The sequence below is a fragment of the Lytechinus variegatus genome, chromosome 19 (assembly GCF_018143015.1).
Source record: "Lytechinus variegatus isolate NC3 chromosome 19, Lvar_3.0, whole genome shotgun sequence".
NCBI lineage: Eukaryota > Metazoa > Echinodermata > Echinoidea > Temnopleuroida > Toxopneustidae > Lytechinus > Lytechinus variegatus.
In genome coordinates, this window is record NC_054758.1 from 10,186,797 (window position 1) to 10,205,517 (window position 18,721).

The following is an 18,721-nucleotide window of genomic DNA, read 5'->3' on the forward strand; positions in this document are numbered from 1 at the left end:
CGTAATCAGCATATAGCATGCATAATTATATTATTGCTTGACGAGATTTTTGTTTGAGTTTGTGCCATATAATCTTGGGGATATTGAAGCAAACATATCCTGCTTGCAAACGGAACGAAGCCGTTGTTATTAGATGTATATTGTTTTTATTTTGGTATTCCAGAATGAAAATTTGAAATAATCATATAACAACGATAAAGTAAGGGGAAAAAAGATGGTCCATCAAACTTGAGGCAGCATCATGCAAGTATATCAATGTTATGGAAAATCCCGTGGGAAATACGCCGACCGTTCCCTTTGTACATAGGTTAAAGCAAAAATATTATATATATAAATGTATAATAATAATAATATGCAACATTTATGTAGCGCTTTATACAAATGTTTCTAAGCGCTGCATACTATTGCCCCGGCTTTAGCACGGCTACCCTGATCGGGCGCAACGAGCATTCAAGGAATTCCTTCCTTCCGGGTACCCATTTCCTACACCGGTGTTTAGAGTGGCAAATGTAGATAGCCGCCTTGCCAAAGGACGTAGATGTAGATAAACGCCTTGCCAAAGGACGTTAGTGCTGCGGTGGGATTTGAACACCGGACCTTGTGGTTCAAAGTCCGAAGACCTATCCCCTGAGCCACAACACCTCTACAAATGCATATGTATATTATATATATATATAAATCCTCCTGGGTACTCATTCAGTAGCTCACCTGGGTTGAGTGCAGCACGATGTGGATACATATCTTGCTGAAGAAAAACACGATATGGCTAGGTTTCGAACCCACGACCATCTGTTTAAAAGGCGAGAGTCAAAACCAGCCCAGGACGCGTCCTCGTAGACAGAGATTGGATTTAATACGAAGTAACCAATCAAAATCATGCAAAATCAAAAGACAGGGTCTTGATTTTTTTTTAACTATTAGAAGAAGAGATATTTCTTAACTTTATTTCCCGACAGTGGGACGTTTAAAATGAATTGAATTTTTTTTGCAACATTAGTTCTAATCTTTGGTATATGAGAATTTATGGCAGTAAGAGTATCATAATCATGAAAAGTATATATTACTGTGGGAAAATTTAGAAAGTATATATAGTGCTATAACACAGAAACATAAAATTGTCAATTTTGAAAGTATTTGTGTCATATTCATTCAACCTATTCAACTGAAAAAAGTGGAGATGAGTGGACTTTGTAAGGGGGCATTACAAATGAATCGAATTTTCTTTCTTTTTTTGTTTGAAGTATGAATAATTTTGATCTAAAATAATTATTCTCACAAGCCTATGTAATATAACAGTAGTTTAGTATTGTTAAAGTCATTGAATAAAAATAGACCGAGGAAAATGTTTAAGCCTTTTAAGAACACCCACACATTTTGCGATGCTATTGCACACGGCATCAATATGCTCATGCTAGGTCAGTTTATATCCACGCCAAGAAATTTAACCACAGAAACTCGGGATATGTTTTGACGATTGAATCGTAGAATGCCAGATCCTTTATGAATTTTTTTTTTTTGGGGGGGGTAGACCCTGGAACCCGGGGCACTCCGCATCAAACAACTTATAATGCCTATTTTTTTGGTTATAGAAATCAAGAAACCGAAAGCGATTAGACAATAAGGATAACAAATTACCATGAATACCATAAATTTTTAATTTAGACAACAAAATATTATGATCCAAAGTATCAAACGTGCACTTTACTTAAATCTACACTGTAAAAACTGTGGTGTTAAAATTTACACCAATTGGTGCTAATAGAGGACCACACCCTGAGGTGTTACACCCTAGAGATTGAACATAACACCAAAGAGTGTAAATGTAACAACCAAAGGTGTTGTAATAACACCTATAGTGTAAAACTAACACCACCAATTTAACACCGATGTAAAAGAATTGGTGTGATCCTCTATGTACACCGGTTAACACCACGGTTTATTAATATAAAAACGTATTTAGTAGTTAGCAAGACATTGGTAATTTGGCAGATGTAATAATTTGCTTCTAGATCATTATGATGAGTGTTTAAAAGTTTAAAGGCACCTTCGATTGATTGATTGATTTTATTTGGCAAGCCACCATAACATATATACAGCATTAAAACAACAGGCTTGCACAGGATGACCCATGAAAGGTCGAAGCTTGTTTCCAGTGGGGTCTTCAAACAACATCTAAACCACATCAGCGATTAACGGCACTTGTTGAAGAACCGTTTCGAAGATTCATGACGTAGGATATTTTATCTTATGACTTATAAACTTACATGATATTCGGATTAATACAGGATATTCATATTGCGCACATATTATCCACCTTGTTAGGTGCTCAAGGCGCTCCGGCTAAGCTAGGCGTTCGTAGCGCACACAGCTTCTTAAGGAATTACTTCCTACCGGTACCCATTTACCTCACCTGGGCGGTGCAGCACATTGTGGATCAGTTTCTTGCTGAAGGAAATTGCGCCATGGCTGGGATTCGAACCCACGACCCTCTATTTCAAAGTCCGAAGACTAATCCACTGGGCCACAACGCTCCACATGCAATTATTATACAATATTCTGTGTATACACCTCTTCATAAAGAAGTAAAATGGTCTAGATTTGCACAGAGTATATCCATTAACTTGAGCGCCCTCGTTTACTTCCGAAATCATATTGTGAGATGTTTGTTCATGGGATTGAAGATATTATATTAATATATGTACAAACTTAGATTTACAACACATCTTTTCCATTCATGATTTCCATACATTCCTCCTCTTTCCCGTGACATCTAGGCCTATAACGAAAAAAATCGCTCTTAGAAATTCTGATTGTCTTATTTTTGCTACTGTATTTCGGCGCGGCGAGGCCCAGAAATGAGCGTAAATTTCAGGTTCAAGGCGGGCTAGTTGAAATTTAAAATTAAAAATTTATTGGTAAGTAAACAAAATTAGACTATCTGTTCGTTGTGCTTTTTAACCACATTCTTTGTAGCTGAAATGCTATAGTTTAGAAGTCGATTCTCACTCGATTTTCATTGTAAATCTTAACACAATTTTGATATTAGGGAGGGATATTTTCCGGCCTATCGACAACGTCGGAAGACTTTTTTTTAAGACTGTCATTAAATTACAGTCCCACGTATTCATTCCCGTGCGGGGCGGTGTTGAAATCTGTCGTTAAGTGGCCAGTGCAGTGGCAGTGGCATGCCACCCAGGGTTCATTACCATCCTGCCTGTGGGGAATTTACAGGTAGGACTATGTCTATGGTATGCCAATGCTGTACACAGCACACAGTCACAATTTCAAAAAGTCAGTAAATATCACTTTTGTGACCCAAAATGAAAATAGACTAAGCCTATTAAGATTAAGCTACTATAATTTCCGTACAGTTGAGTTGCAATTAATTTTGATATTAAAAAGGTGTGTGTGTGTGTCAATGAGGTAAGGGGTATCTAAAATTCTCCTCTCAAAATCTACAAATATCTTCCACATCCTAATCAATATTCAGGAATCCAATTTCAGGAATCAAGTGTAGGATGTCATTATCTGTCACATAATTGCTATTTGGAGAGAATTTCTGCATGAAAAGGAACTTTGAGGATCAATATTGGAATCAAGGATTGAAGGCATGATTTATGGTATATGTAGTACAGTCCCATGTACTGCTTTTGAGTGTCTGATGATCAACTCATAACAGAGTTTTAGCTGACACACTGCTGGCTTGGAAGGACTTCAGCCTATCTATGAGATGAAGCACAAGTCATTGTTCATCTAGAGAAAAACCAGATCGAGATACCAGGTTTTTATGTGCCAATTTTTCTGTAGCTTTCAGGGCATTTTGATGTGAGAAACAAAGCCCTTCTGTACTTGTTGGAAAATAGCTGCTGAGTGACATTTATCTTAACTTCATTCATGTATTGATTGCTATTGGTGGCTGAAAACTGAAGGCTACATCTACATGTTATTCTGTTTAGTCTTCTGTATTGGACTCTTGCCCTTCTCTTGCCCATCATATTGATGATCACAATTTCATATCTACGATGCATGCTTGAAGCATTATTAGCGGGTTTGTCAGTATGTTAATGCTTTATGGCTTGTGGTAAATAATTAAATTAAATCTCTCGATAAGAACAAGCCTACTGTTCAGCCAGCTATTTTTGACTTTGTAATGATAATCTGATATTGGTCATGCCCAGGAAGCCCAAATTTCCATGTGGCCTATGTCACAAGGCAGTGACTTGGAAGTCAAAGGGTGTACAATGTGAAGGACCATGTGAACTGTGGTTCCACTCTGAGTGTATAGGACTTAACTCCACGGAGTACAATACTTTTGGAAACAGCTCAGTGGTCTGGATATGTAATCATTGCGGTATCCACAACATAAGCAGATCCAACCTCTCTGTCTCAGGACTGGCTGATATCAGTGAAGAAAATGCCTACAGCTCCCTGGATCATGATGGTATTGAATCGTCTACCTCTTTATCACTGGACGAAAGCTTTGACTTGCCACGTCGTGCCTCATCTCCAACCAGACCCAATATGGCACCACTTCGAAAGGCTACAAAAGCAAAGGGACGCCAGCTACGAATACTTAATGTCAACTGTCAAAGCCTTTGGGCCAAGAAACTGTCATTTCAAGTCTTCATCGCAAAACATGACCCAGATGTCATCCTAGGTACAGAGTCGTGGCTTTCAAATAACATTCTAAATAATGAAATTTTCCAAACTGAAATATATGACATCTATCGGAGGGACAGACCAGGCGATGCCCATGGAGGTGTTTTTATCGCAGCCAAGAAAGATTTGATTTCTAGCAGAGTCGAAGAACTGGAGACAAACTGCGAGATTGTATGGTGCAAGCTTGAGATGGCTGGATCCAGGACGCTTCATATTGCATCATACTACAAACCACACGAAGGTGATGAAACCAGCCTGCTTGCGCTTGAACAATCACTGTCAAGATTGAATTCAAGTCAGCTTGTTGTCATCGGGGGCGACTTTAACCTTCCAGGCTGGGACTGGACAAGCCAGACAGTGAAAGCGTGCAGCCATCCTGCTCTTCATCATAAGTTTGGGGAAATGTTGGATGATCATGGCCTTACCCAACTCGTAGAAGAACCTACAAGACGGCATCACACTCTGGACTTGTTCCTCACCAACAATCCCACCCTTGCCTTCAACGTGTGTGTTCTTCCTGGCATATCGGATCATGACTGTCCTCTGCTCACCTTTGACATGAAACCATCAAGAAGACATCAAATGCCTAGAAAGGTTCCAGTCTACAGCAAAGCAGACTGGGAAGGGTTCAAGGACAGCATGTCGAAAGTAGCTGATGAAATATCATCCAAGCTCGAGGGAGCCTCCACTAGTGAATTGTGGGACATATTTCAAGCAGGAATCAAGAATGGTATAGAGGCACACATTCCTCATGCAATGTTGAAGCCCAGAGCCAACCTACCTTGGGTGACTGCAAGAATTAGAAAGCTCATCAAGAAAAGGAGTAGGGTTGTCAAGAAATGTAAAAACATCTTGAAATCCAGAGGACTTCTTCCATATAACCTTGAAGAGTATAGTAACAGTCTTAAGAAGATCATCCAGTCAGAGATCAGGAAAGAATACTGGAAATATCTTGAGTCTATCTTTGATGGATCTGATGATGAAGACAATCAATTCATGGCCATGAAACGATTTTGGAGCTTCATTAAGTTCAACCGAAGTGACAGTGGAGGAATTTCCCATCTTAAATCAGCTGGAAAGAAGCTTACTGACCCCACTGATAAGGCCAATGCACTCAACCATCAATTCCAATCAGTATTCACTGAAGAGACTCCAGTGCCTCCTGACTTGCTTCCCCCTTCTTCGCCTTATGAAACCATGCCAGATGTCATCATCACAACGAATGGTATCAAGAAACTGCTTGACAACCTGAAGCCAAGGAAAGCACCCGGTCCTGATGGCATCACTCCTCGAGTACTCAAGGAGCTATCAGGTATTATCGCACCGTCCCTGAGGGATATCTTCAGGAAGTCCTATAGCACCGGGGAGATACCAGAGGACTGGAGAAATGCCAACGTAGTGCCTGTCTACAAGAAGGGAGATAGAGCGGAACCAAGCAACTACAGACCCATCTCACTAACTTGCATCGCATGTAAGTTGATGGAGCATATCCTTGCAAGTAACATCATGAAGCATGGAAACCACCAGGATATTTTGTACCCTCTTCAGCATGGCTTTAGACAACACAGGTCATGTGAGCTACAATTGTTAGGACTGGTAAGCGATCTGACCAACAACCTTCAAGGTGGAAAGCAGACAGACATCTTAGTGCTGGACTTTAGCAAGGCTTTTGACAAGGTCGGTCACCAGCGCCTTCTCCGAAAACTTGAGTTCTATGGAGTTAGAGGACATAACAACCGCTGGATTGCTAACTTTCTTCATAACAGGAAACAGCAGGTGCTCCTGGATGGTCGTAGTTCATCTCAAGTCGACGTAACTTCAGGCGTGCCACAGGGCTCTGTCCTCGGCCCCTGTCTCTTTCTCTACTACATCAATGACCTGCCTGATCAACTCAAGTCAAGAGTTCGACTGTTTGCTGATGATGCTATCATCTACCTCACAGTTCAGTCAGATGCTGATGCTGACCAGTTACAACAAGACCTCAACAGACTATGTGAGTGGACCAGTAAGTGGATGATGGAATTGAACACCAATAAGTGTGAAGTCATCACAGTCACCAGGAAGCGAAACAGGATTGTACACCAGTATAAACTCAAAGATGCTATCCTTACTCCTGTAGAAGCAACAAAATATCTTGGTGTCACTATCACATCAGACCTGAAGTGGAACAGTCACATCAGCAATGTTTGTCAAAAGGCTAACAACACCCTTGCCTTCCTACGAAGAAACCTGCGAGTAAACTCTCCCAAGTTGAAAGCTACAGCATACCAATCACTCGTCAGACCTTTGGTGGAATATGCATCTACTGTCTGGGATCCATCAACCTCCAAGAACATCTACAAGCTTGAAATGATCCAACGCAGAGCAGCTAGATTCACACTGAATCGATATCACAACACATCAAGTGTGTCATCGATGCTGCAGGAGCTAGGATGGACATCCCTTCAACAACGACGGGAAATCTCTCGCCTTGTGATGTTCTACAAGATCCACAACGAGCTTGTCCCATTCAACTCTGATGCATACATCACCAAATGTACCAGATCAACAAGAGCTGTTCACACTCAAGGATATCTGATGCCTCAATCAAGGACCCAACAACATCAATGCTCCTTCTTCCCCAGAACCATCAAGATGTGGAACACTCTCCCAGTAAATGTTGTGACAGCACCATCAACCGAAGCCTTTCGTCTGCAACTGACGAAAGGCAACAACAGCTAGATCAATACCTGTTTTTACTTGCACCATGTATATATTTGGCACATGCACTTTATCCTTGTGACACACACCTCACCAATTTCTGCAAGAATCTTCAGGATTGAAGGAAGCAGACTACACAGAAGAAGAAGAAGAAGAATTTTTCATTATCAACATGATCAACTGTCTTGGGCAGTTGGGGATAATTTTTGAATTCACCAATCACCAGAGCGCTCAAAAACTTATATATCATAACCTTGTCAGGTTTTGTTCAGACATAGAATGAGTGGTGGCATGCATGCCTAGCCAGGTCCTGGCTGGAGGCTTCGAGAGAGTAAAAAAAGTGTGCTTAATCTCCACGAAGCTAGGGATTCCATCCTATTATTAATCTGCCTGTACCGCCAAAAAACCTGAACTTTCGCCCCAAGATTTCTAACGTTACTTTCCTAAAGGCTAAAGTAAAAAATGGGATCATACATTTACAATTTCATTTCCGACATTTCTACTTAATCGATTTCATTTTCAAACAAGAATTCATAACAAAAAGTGTGTGTGTTAGCGTGCCTCACCACTGTATTCAGTGCAGGTGTAAATGCAGTTGGAAAATGTTGGTCTCGTGTGTAGGAGAGTCACAACCTATGCACGTTAAAACCAATACACTATTCGTCAAAGAGTAGGGTGTTCACCACTTTGATTCTGCTATATATTGGATCTAGGTGTAGTTTTGACTTAGCGAAGATGCCATCCATAGACGGAATTGTGGACTACCTCCTCCAGGGGCAGTTGGAGACGGCCATGGGTGACATCCACAGTATCCTGACCGGGCAAGACGAGGTCAGCAGCATCAAGGAGTTCAGTATTCTGGTCCAGGAAGCGGCAAGGCAGGAGGAAATCAACAGGTCCTCCATCAAGGATGTGCTCAAAGGTGAGGGGATGGCGATTGTGAGAGTGGGGGATGATGCTGATCTGATGATGAGGAGGAGGATAGTGGTGTTGATGGTGGTTGTGGTGATGATGATGATGATGATGTTAAAGGAGAATGAAGCCATTGGAACAAGATAGCTTGTGTGAAAACAGAAAAATCAAAGAAACAGATCAACAAAAGTTTGAGAAAAATCGGACAAATAATGAGAAAGTTATGAGCATTTGAATATTGCGATCACTATTGCTATGGAGATAGCAAATTGGCAATGCGACAAAGATGTGTGATGTCACTGATGAACAACTCTCCCCATTACTTTAGTATATATTTCACTTGAATTGCCTCTTTTATCACATCTATCCATAGATCATGTGTTCTTTCTACATGAGGGCATGTAATACATATTTTTTAAGAATACATAATGGATAAAGAGTTTGTATCATCGTAAGAAAAAGCAAAAAGAGACATTTTGAGGGTATTTTATAGTCCACCAAAGGGAAAGTTGTTCATCAGTGACATCACACATCCTTGTCGCATTGCCAATGGGAGGATCTCCATAGCATTAGTGATTGCAATATTCAAATGCTCATAACTTTCTCATTATTTGTCCGATTTTTCTCAAACTTTCTTTATTCTTATTCTTTGATTTTTCTGTTTCTACACAAGCCTATTTGTTCCAAAGGTTTCATTCCCCTTTAATGATGATGATGGGCGTGATGATGCTGATGATGATGATGGTGATGATGATGATGATGATGATGATTATGTATATGGTGATGGTGGTGGTGGTAATGATGACGATCATGACAGTGATGATGGTGCTGCTGCTGATGATAGTTGTGACGCTTGTGAGAAAAAACATTGATGATTGGTAAGCGCAAAGCCTAATTTCATATATTCTTTGAAGTTTTACTTTGCAGCCCTTAACAATTTAAACCCTTTGAGGTGATGGTGATCAGATAGCTGTGATGCCTTTGAGAAAAATGGATGATGATGGTTGTGCTTGGAAATTTCAAAGAGTTGACACTGACATCAATAATGTCGATTCTAGATAGAGTTTTGCTATTACTATAGCAAATATATATGTGAATTTACCCTATGCAATACTGCAAGCTTGACTAATTGATAAATATTCCACTCTTTCCTGATTCACTTCAGCTTACATGTCGATGAAGGAGAGCATGGAGTCTGCGATAGCTAATGATAGATCCACAGACGCTCTAGGAGAAGAGATCAACCATCTAAAGACGCAGCATCAGAAAGCTCTACAGACGTCTGAAGATGCCAAGCAACAATGCCAATATCCTTTTACTCTTCAATGTTCAACTGAACACACTATTCCTTCCTTTTGTCCTGACGATTCAGTGGGCTCCTCTCTGTTTGCATGCAAATGGTGTTGTGCAAATGTCCTGTAGGAAAATGAGGACAGCGATGGATTTCCACATATTTGAGTTGATTGGAGCAATCATAACTCTTTGTAAGATGGGACCTTGGTCTGTATACAATAAGATGGTCTAAATCTTAGATCGTCTCACTCCATCACAGCTAAGGCCACTTGGTCTACTATCATTCAATTACTTTCAATTTTTTTTTTATATATTTGTGGCCCAATGGGCAATTTTATTTAGAACAAGAGAAAACTTTCATGTTTACAAAAGTAAAGTAGTTGTATGAATTGTACACGCAAAGGCTTCTACATACTCAATTCACAATTTAAACTCTTCCCATTCATATCATAAATGTAACATTCATCTAAATAATATGTTTTAATTGACTTTTGTATCTGAAAAAATGAATTGTTTTTTTATTAAAATAATATATTCAAAACATCATTTCGCTTTTCTTTGTATCCAAACAATATATTCGGTGGAGTATAATAGTAAAGCATAGGAGATGATATCCATGACTACTATCAGTTACTATCAATGGTCTAAGTACTTTGAATCCACCCGTAACTTGGTCTAGTATTAACTTGCTCTAACTGTCATCCAGTCCGATGTCAAGACTCGGTATGGTCTAATTTTCACTGTGTCTACCTATTATTGTTCACTTTGTCAAGTGGAAATTTGATTTTAAAAAACAGGGGTGGTATTCTGAGGTCATTTTATCTTTAAAATATTTTATTTTATCTCTTAAAATGAAATTGGTATTCTGAGATGAGATTTTATCTCTCAGATAAAATTTTAGATTTTATCTTGCGTATAAATTTTATCTTGCGTATCGACAGATGATACGCAACAGAACAATGCCTGCGTACACATACCCATCACGTATCTGGCCATTGCAACGCAGATGATGTGCTTGCGCCCATGTTACTTTGAAGAAAAAAATAAAATAAACTTAAAAGAGGGTAGAGGCTACTTCATCTCTGCGACGTTGATTTCACCAATATTCCTAGGTGTATTAACCCCAAATGGTGACATGAAAATGAAGAAAAATTATATATTTATTGAGAATAACACCTTAACATTGTTCCTGTACAATCAGAGAGTATTTCATAAGACTTTTCTTGACTAATATTGTCTTTGAAATGATGCTTGAAAAGATGCGATAAAGACTTCGAAAAAAGATGAGAGTATTGTCCTTTTGGTAAAAAGAAATCTCCGTAAAGACGCGCGAGCGTATAGTGCAAACGTATTTGAAGTCAATAAATTGACGCAATCTCACCCCTTTGCCACACCTCCTGGTGGAATGGATTTTAATTGGTTGAGTGATATGAGAGAGCTATAAAAGCGCGTTTCTGATTGGATATTGATTAAAAAATAGGTGTGTCTTACAGAGATAAAATGAAGATGAAATGGTTCTCAGAATACCAATTCGGGGAGATTTTAAGGGTATTTTATCTCACTGATTTTAACAGAGATAAAATATTTTATTTTATCTGAGATAAAATGGATCTCAGAATACCACCCCAGATCACCCAATCATATCTAGACTGAGTGGCGATAGACCAGCAGGGCCCTGTTGCATAAAAGTAGTATTATTGAATATACTTTGCCATCCACTGGTAACTGCCATGGTTACAATGCTATCCAGCCAGCCAATCAGAATCAAGCATTTCAGGAAAGTTACCATTAGATGGAAAAGTTGATATGATAGTAATTTTTATGCAACATGACCCAGGTTGATATTAGACACAATGGCCCGTATTCTGAAGTCGGGTTTAACTAAGGTTTAAAGTTGTAGTTTAAGTATGGATAGCCAATTGTTACGTAAATCACTTACAGTAGAGATATCATAGTTCAGCTCATTTGACTCTCAAATTATTCTAAATGGTCTAGGAAGTATAAGTAGATAAAAGTGTTCAGCATTAAAGAATCAGGAAAAAGCACAGTAAACATAAGGAACATACAATGTAAGCAAAATTTTAACATTTTTGGCTTCCCATAATTTTATTACAGACTGTCATGGTCTATTAAATGAAACCTGACTTCAGAATACCGGCCAATGGGTATAGCCTGTAAGTGGATCGCAAATGGGCTAAATGGTAATTAGACCAAACAGTATGTACATTTAATGAACGAAGATTAACCCTTATTAAACTGGGGGACGTGGTCAATTTGAACCCCCCCCTCAGCAAATTTCGCCACTACGCCGCTGCGCAAATTTTTTTGCACTGCGCCACTCGCTGACTTTTTACTTTACTATATAAATTGAGTTAAACGCAAAAACCTACACAAAAAACAAAGGAGGGTAAATTTCATATGCTTATTTGCATAATTGATAATGAAATATAAGCAAGTTTTACTATGCAGTCTTGCAATTTACATCAAGCTCTACACTCCTGCAAATTTTCGCGGTGATTGCGCAATCAACGCCCCAGGATACATGTATGTTTCTGTTTCTGTTTGTTTCTGTTTGTGGTAACTCCCGTAGGAACTCGGCAGGACAGCATTTTTGCTGATACAGGTAGACGCCAAGCTGGTATATAACCAATTACCTATGAAACATTTTACGTCTAGGTTAATCAGTCATAGTGGCTGACGTTATAGACGACAGATATCACTCTCGGGCATTTTTATCAAAGTGGAGGCAATGGCAGAGTTGGGATTTAAACTCACAACCTTGCGATTATGAGTCCAATGCTCTAACCACTGGACCACATGACCCGTGATGTTGGTTGTGGATTGAGAACAAAGGGGAAGTAGATAAAGTGGGTGAAGAAGAAGTGGCAGTTGGCACTCTGTTTTGATGCTTAGCAATTGAGCTTGGATATTCCTGTTGGAATGCTCCCAAGGGAGCGGAGGAAATGCATGCATTGTTATGTTGGCAGGCAAGGGGGCTGTTTCATAAAGCTGTTCGTAAGTTAAGAGTGACTTTAAGAAGGACTGGTGAACCTTTCTTACGTACTTAATCATCGCCAGGGGTGTACCATTTACCAAAAGGAAGGATCACCATTCATTCTTAAAGTCGCTTTTATCTTACAAAGAGCTTTATGAAACACCCACCAGGATCCGATGATCAGGATAATAACTTCTAGAGACATTGTTGTGATGTTTTAAGCACTATGTAACATCCGAATATATTGGTCCTTAATTGCAAGGTTCTTATCTCACAGCATTGAAAGAAGAATGTGATCAGATGCATGCCAGGCAGGAACAGTTGAGTCAGAAGCGAGAGGTGGTTAAAGAAGATACGACGCAAGTTCTTCCTAAAACAAGGTAAATGTACAGAATGAAACAAAACCAAGCATGCGCAGAACAATACTGTTCATCTAGGTCTAAGGTAGTCAGGTATTTCACTCAACTGCGGACTGCTCCAGGTAGCATATATTCATGTTACTGACCCCATTCTGTGCTGCCAGAAGGAGATTGTTCGTCGGTTTTTTGTTCTAATATATATTTTTTCGATCTAGCTTTCTGTTCATTCATGTGATTTTACTCCAATGATTGCTTGTCCAAAAGCTTGAACAGTATGTCAGTTTTTAAGGCTATTTTCAAATTTTACAGTGAGGGCAACGTGGTCTAGTGGTAACGACTCCCGTCTTTCAATCAGAGGGACGTGGGTTTGAATCCCAGTCGTGGCGTGTTTTTCTTCAGCGAGAAATTTACCCACATTGTACTGCACTCAACCCAGGTTAGGTGACTGGGTACTCTGTAGGATTAATTCAATGAATGTACCAAGTGCCTTTAGCAGCTGGAGCTAAAGCTGGGGTAATATAGTGCGCCATTGAATAGGCAACTAGATAATTGGCACCTTATAGATGCTATATATCATTATTATTATTATATGATTACATGCAGTAAGCATGGTAGGTATTGTATAGCTCTGCATTCTCTGTATATTATAAAGTAAAACAAGCCTGCCAGATCCACTTTCACATGATTACTTAATTTCTCTTTATTTGATTGTTTCAGATATAATGTGAGCTTGTATAGCTGCATCACCGGCATCAAGTGGGATTATGACTGCAAACCAGATGAAATCAAAGGATGTATCCTTTATCATTGATAACGATGAGGATTAGAATGATGATGATGACTATGATCATGATAGTGATGATGATGGTGGTGGTGGTGATGATGATGACTATGATGATGATGTTAATGATGATGATGGTGATGATAATGATGATGACTATGATGATGATGGCGATAATGGCGATGATAATGATGACGATAATGATGATGATGCTATTGGAGGTGGTGATACTGATGATAATAATGATAATTATCAGAATAATATTTTTCAAAGGTTGAATAATCAGTGAGGTGTAACAATCATTGAGCTTTCAAGTTTTGACAGGCTTTGAGTTTTTACTGTAAAATATTGAACTTCCTTGACGATTACTTTCCTGAAATCAGATGTGAGCACTTCAAAGGACGTGAGACCGTTCTCCCTAGATCGCAAACAACACTCCAAATTCTTCACCACAAATTACCTGTGGGACCTGGTCGAAGCAGCGATGGAAGCAAAATGATTACTTGATGGGGGGAGATTATAGAGTGAAGTCCCCCATTCTGGGATATGGAAGAAAAGAAAAACTTTACGGTATTTGGGAAGAACAAAGACTTCACAGAATTCATGGTAAACACAATAGACCAGCTCTGAGTTCTGTCATGGGCAAGTTTTCTTAAATGACCTTCCCTCTTTTCCACGTAGCATTGGCAAATTTCCAAGTAAGTTATTATGTAAGCCTGCCTGACATAGCGGCATTTAGAAAATGAATAGACCAGCCTGGGTTCGTATAGACCGGGGTCCCATTTCATAATACATGTTATAATAACAAATTCATGATTTCTGCAACAAATTTTCTAACAGCCAATCAGAATGAAGGATTTCAGTAGCTTTTAACTGTTATTGCAAATTTGTTGCTATGTCAAGTTTTATGAAATGGACCCCAGGGGCCTGTAACACAAAGGTTAGCAATGAATCATACGCCTGATTTTTACGATTGATTGTACATTGTAGTCAATGGAATCAATCATAGAAAAATGTGCTACGATCATTGTGTTACGGGCCCAAGGTGACTAGAAAAACACATCAATGAACTTTTCATTAGGTTGATCTTTTGCATCTATGTTGAATGTATCATTAGCATGTTGCTATTACAATGTACTCGGCCGACTATTCAATACCAGTATCTAATGGACGTGTTGTTGCTTTCAAGTTGATCTAAATAAAAAGCACAATTTAAAAGAGTATATATGAATAATTATGACATCGAAGTTGGTGCTTGTCTCATTAAATATCAAACCATCATGCCATTTGAGTACTAATGACCATCTGATAATGGAAAATACAAACTGGTCTAGTGAAATCATGGCTTTAAGACCCCTAAAAATGAATTATGGATTTCAAAGCGAAATCCAATCATCCGAAATCGTACATCAGTAGAAATACTGATTAAACCGCTTTTATGAAATTTCCTCTGGCGACACTTGCTCTGATGGAAAATCTTCATGTTAAACCAAATAGAAGTTAACCTCCTAAACTAAATAAGCCCTAATCCTTATATGTACATTGTTCTGAACCCAAAACTATATAACAATCCTAACTCTGACCTTATGCCCTATGAGATATTCAAATCGAAGCAAATGTCGCCAGAGCAAGTGTTGTATCACTGATTAAACCTGGCAGTGTTGAGCATGTGAAAGGGAAGCTTTATCTGCAGAAGTGCAGTGTATATACATGTAGAACCTTATGTTTTTATAAGATTTTTCTCTATTCATTATGGCTTTATCTTATATTTTGTATTTATCACTGTGAAACATGGAATATAATGTTTATATCATTGAAGAACACAGAATATGCATTGAAAAAATGGATTTGATTTAAAATAGATGCTTGTTCGGATAAATGGCATAACAGCTCTGCAATTTGATGTTCAGCCTAAAGTAGTCCTCTCAAAGTTGGGATTTTCTCCAAACATATACAAGTACATGAAATTATATTTTGTACAAAATTTAAAGAGTAGCAGAGTGCTTGGAGAACAGTTATCAGAACTGCAGTGGTTATCCTGGATAATATTATAATTAGTATTATTGTTCCATGTCTCAATGCTATCAGGTAGCATTGAATATAATTAGAAAATGAAAATTGTACTGGAACAAACTGATATATTTTGGAAGAACTTATTAATTTATTCAGAAATGAGTTGCTTTGACATTAAGAGCCTTACCCCTACATGTATGTACAGTTTGTATAGTGTATATTGAATTTATTATAATAAAAACATGTATATTGAATGAAATGTATGTACATTACTTTGATAGAACTCCTGTTTTCATTACAAATGTTTAGATATTAGTCAACCCCTCCTACCGTATTAATTCTTCCTTTTCTATAACTTATTAACAGTCTTGTTTTCATCTAATCACAATTTCACTTATTTCACAAGTTGACCTATAGGCAGAGCTCTACCTACAGTTACTGCAACACACTTATTGGGCAAGAAAATACCATGCACATGTGTATAAAATTTGCCAGATAAGTGTGTCGCAGTTTTATTGCTAAAATCTAAAAATGAATGCTGTGAGATTGCAATGGACAGAGAAAGATGGAAAACCATGACATCCAAACTCTTTAAAGAGGAGGAACACTGGTAATATAAGGTAGGGGATCAAGCTGCTTGCAAGTGACATCACAAAACAAAAGTTAAAAAATCATAACTGTCATTCTTAGATGGAATCTTTGCAGTACCTAGGTGAATATATTGCAATACATGTATTTTGATGTATAGATAGACTTCTCCTCCAACTGAGTGTGGGAGGGGAAGGTGAGGGGGGTGGGGTGAAGGAAGGGTAAAGGAAGCCATATCATGGACTAGAAAACAAAAGTAAGGTGAGAAAGAATAAATGAAAGGAAAGAAAAGGGGAAGAGAAAGTAAGAGAGATGAACATGAAGATAACAGGAGAGAGAGATAGATGGATAGAGAGAGGAGGGAAATATTGAATAAGAGGCGAGAGCCAAATAATGAACTAGAAAACAAATTAACATGGGAAAGAATAATGAAAGGAAAGAAAAGGGGAAGAGAAAGTAAGAGAGATGAACATGAAGATAACAGGAGAGAGAGATAGATGGATAGAGAGAGGAGGGAAATATTGAATAAGAGGCGAGAGCCAAATAATGAACTAGAAAACAAATTAACATGGGAAAGAATAATGAAAGGAAAGAAAAGGGGAAGAGAAAGTAAGAGAGATGAACATGAAGATAACAGGAGAGAGAGATAGATGGATAGAGAGAGGAGGGAAATATTAAATCAGAGGCGAGAGCCAAATAATGGACTAGAAAACAAATTAACATGGGAAAGAATAATGAAAGGAAAGAAAAGGGGAAGAGAAAGTAAGAGAGATGAACATGAAGATAACAGGAGAGAGAGATAAAGATGGATGGATAGAGAGAAAATCCTCATTTGGAAAGCTATCCTTTTTATTTTTTGATCAGGTAGAAAAATCCCGTAGTATGTAAAAAGCATTCCGAGCACACAAGAGTATATCTGTTATCTGACCCTGACCAGGGGGCCGTTTCATAAAGCTTTTCGCAAGTTAAGAGCAACTTTAAGAACGACTGGTGATCCTTTCTTACGCACTAAAACATCACCAATGAATTTACCAAAAGAAAGGATAACCAGTCATTCTCAAAGTCACTCTTAACTTACGAACAGCTTTATGAAACACCCACCAGAGGAGCTTAGTCACAAATATCTCTCCATACATATCTGTATCTCTCTCTCTACCCATTTCTCTCCTCTCTCTCACTCTATCTCTCCAACTTTATAACTCAGTATATCCCACTTGATCTCTTTTCTCGCAATCCCTCTATCTACTGTTCTACAGTATCTCTATCTATCCATCTCTTTAATATCTCTCTAGAGCTCTCTCTCTTGATCTCTCTATACCCTCCTAAATATCTATCCATCCATCTATCAATGGATCTATCCATCCATCCATCTATCTATCCATCTATCTCTCTATTTATCTATCTTATCTCTATCCATCTATCTATCTCTCTCTCTCTCCATTCATCTATATATCTATCTCCATGCCTATACATCTCTTTCTAGCCTCCCTCTTCCTACTCTCAGCTTGTAGCTACATTCTGCACTCGTGTTCATTCCGACATTTTCAATATTTCGAGCTAGATTGTTTTTTGGTTTGAATTTCCAGGCAGAGCTCTACCTACAGTTACTGCAACACACTTATTGGGCAAGAAAATACCATGTACATGTGTATAAAATTTGCCAGATAAGTGTGTTGCAGTTTTATTGCTAAAATCTAAAAATGAATGCTGTGAGATTGCAATGGACAGAGAAAGATGGAAAACCATGACATCCAAACTCTTTAAAGAGGAGGAACACTGGTAATATAAGGTAGGGGATCAAGCTGCTTGCAAGTGACATCACAAAACAAAAATTAAAAAATCATAACTGTCATTCTTAGATGGAATCTTTGCAGTACCTAGGTGAATATATTGCAATACATGTATTTTGATGTATAGATAGACTTCTCCAACTGAGTGTGGGAGGGGAAGGTGAGGGGGGTGGGGTGAAGGAAGGGTAAAGGAAGCCATATCATGGACTAGAAAACAAAAGTAAGGTGAGAAAGAACAAATGAAAGGAAAGAAAAGGGGAAGAGAAAGTAAGAGAGATGAACATGAAGATAACAGGAGAGATAGATGGATAGAGAGAGGAGGGAAATATTAAATCAGAGGCGAGAGCCAAATAATGGACTAGAAAACAAATTAACATGGGAAAGAATAATGAAAGGAAAGAAAAGGGGAAGAGAAAGTAAGAGAGATGAACATGAAGGTAACAGGAGAGAGAGATAGATGGATAGAGAGAGGAGGGAAATATTGAATAAGAGGCGAGAGCCAAATAATGAACTAGACAACAAATTAACATGGGAAAGAATAATGAAAGGAAAGAAAAGGGGAAGAGAAAGTAAGAGAGATGAACATGAAGATAACAGGAGAGAGAGATAGATGGATAGAGAGAGGAGGGAA

At 38.5% G+C, this 18,721-nt stretch overlaps 1 protein-coding gene across 1 annotated transcript; it reads left to right on the forward strand.

Moving 5' to 3' along the window:
• The first annotated feature begins 2,813 nt into the window (after positions 1 to 2,813).
• Positions 2,814 to 14,611, forward strand: LOC121405809 (kinetochore protein spc24-like). Its single transcript, XM_041596765.1, has 6 exons — positions 2,814 to 2,915; positions 8,073 to 8,281; positions 9,437 to 9,578; positions 12,835 to 12,939; positions 13,636 to 13,712; positions 14,083 to 14,611. Exons 2-6 carry the CDS (start codon positions 8,095 to 8,097, stop codon positions 14,196 to 14,198), a joined length of 627 nt encoding a protein of 208 aa, XP_041452699.1. The 5' UTR covers positions 2,814 to 2,915; positions 8,073 to 8,094; the 3' UTR covers positions 14,199 to 14,611.
• Positions 14,612 to 18,721: the final 4,110 nt, after the last annotated feature.

Excerpts from the sequence above, each read along its gene's own strand:
- LOC121405809 (XM_041596765.1), top strand. The coding sequence starts at position 8,095 with ATGCCATCCATAGACGGAATTGTGGACTACCTCCTCCAGGGGCAGTTG. Across the intron at positions 8,282-9,436 it reads CATCAAGGATGTGCTCAAAG|CTTACATGTCGATGAAGGAG; the intron begins GTGAGGGGATGG and ends GATTCACTTCAG. Across the intron at positions 9,579-12,834 it reads GATGCCAAGCAACAATGCCA|AGCATTGAAAGAAGAATGTG; the intron begins ATATCCTTTTAC and ends TTCTTATCTCAC.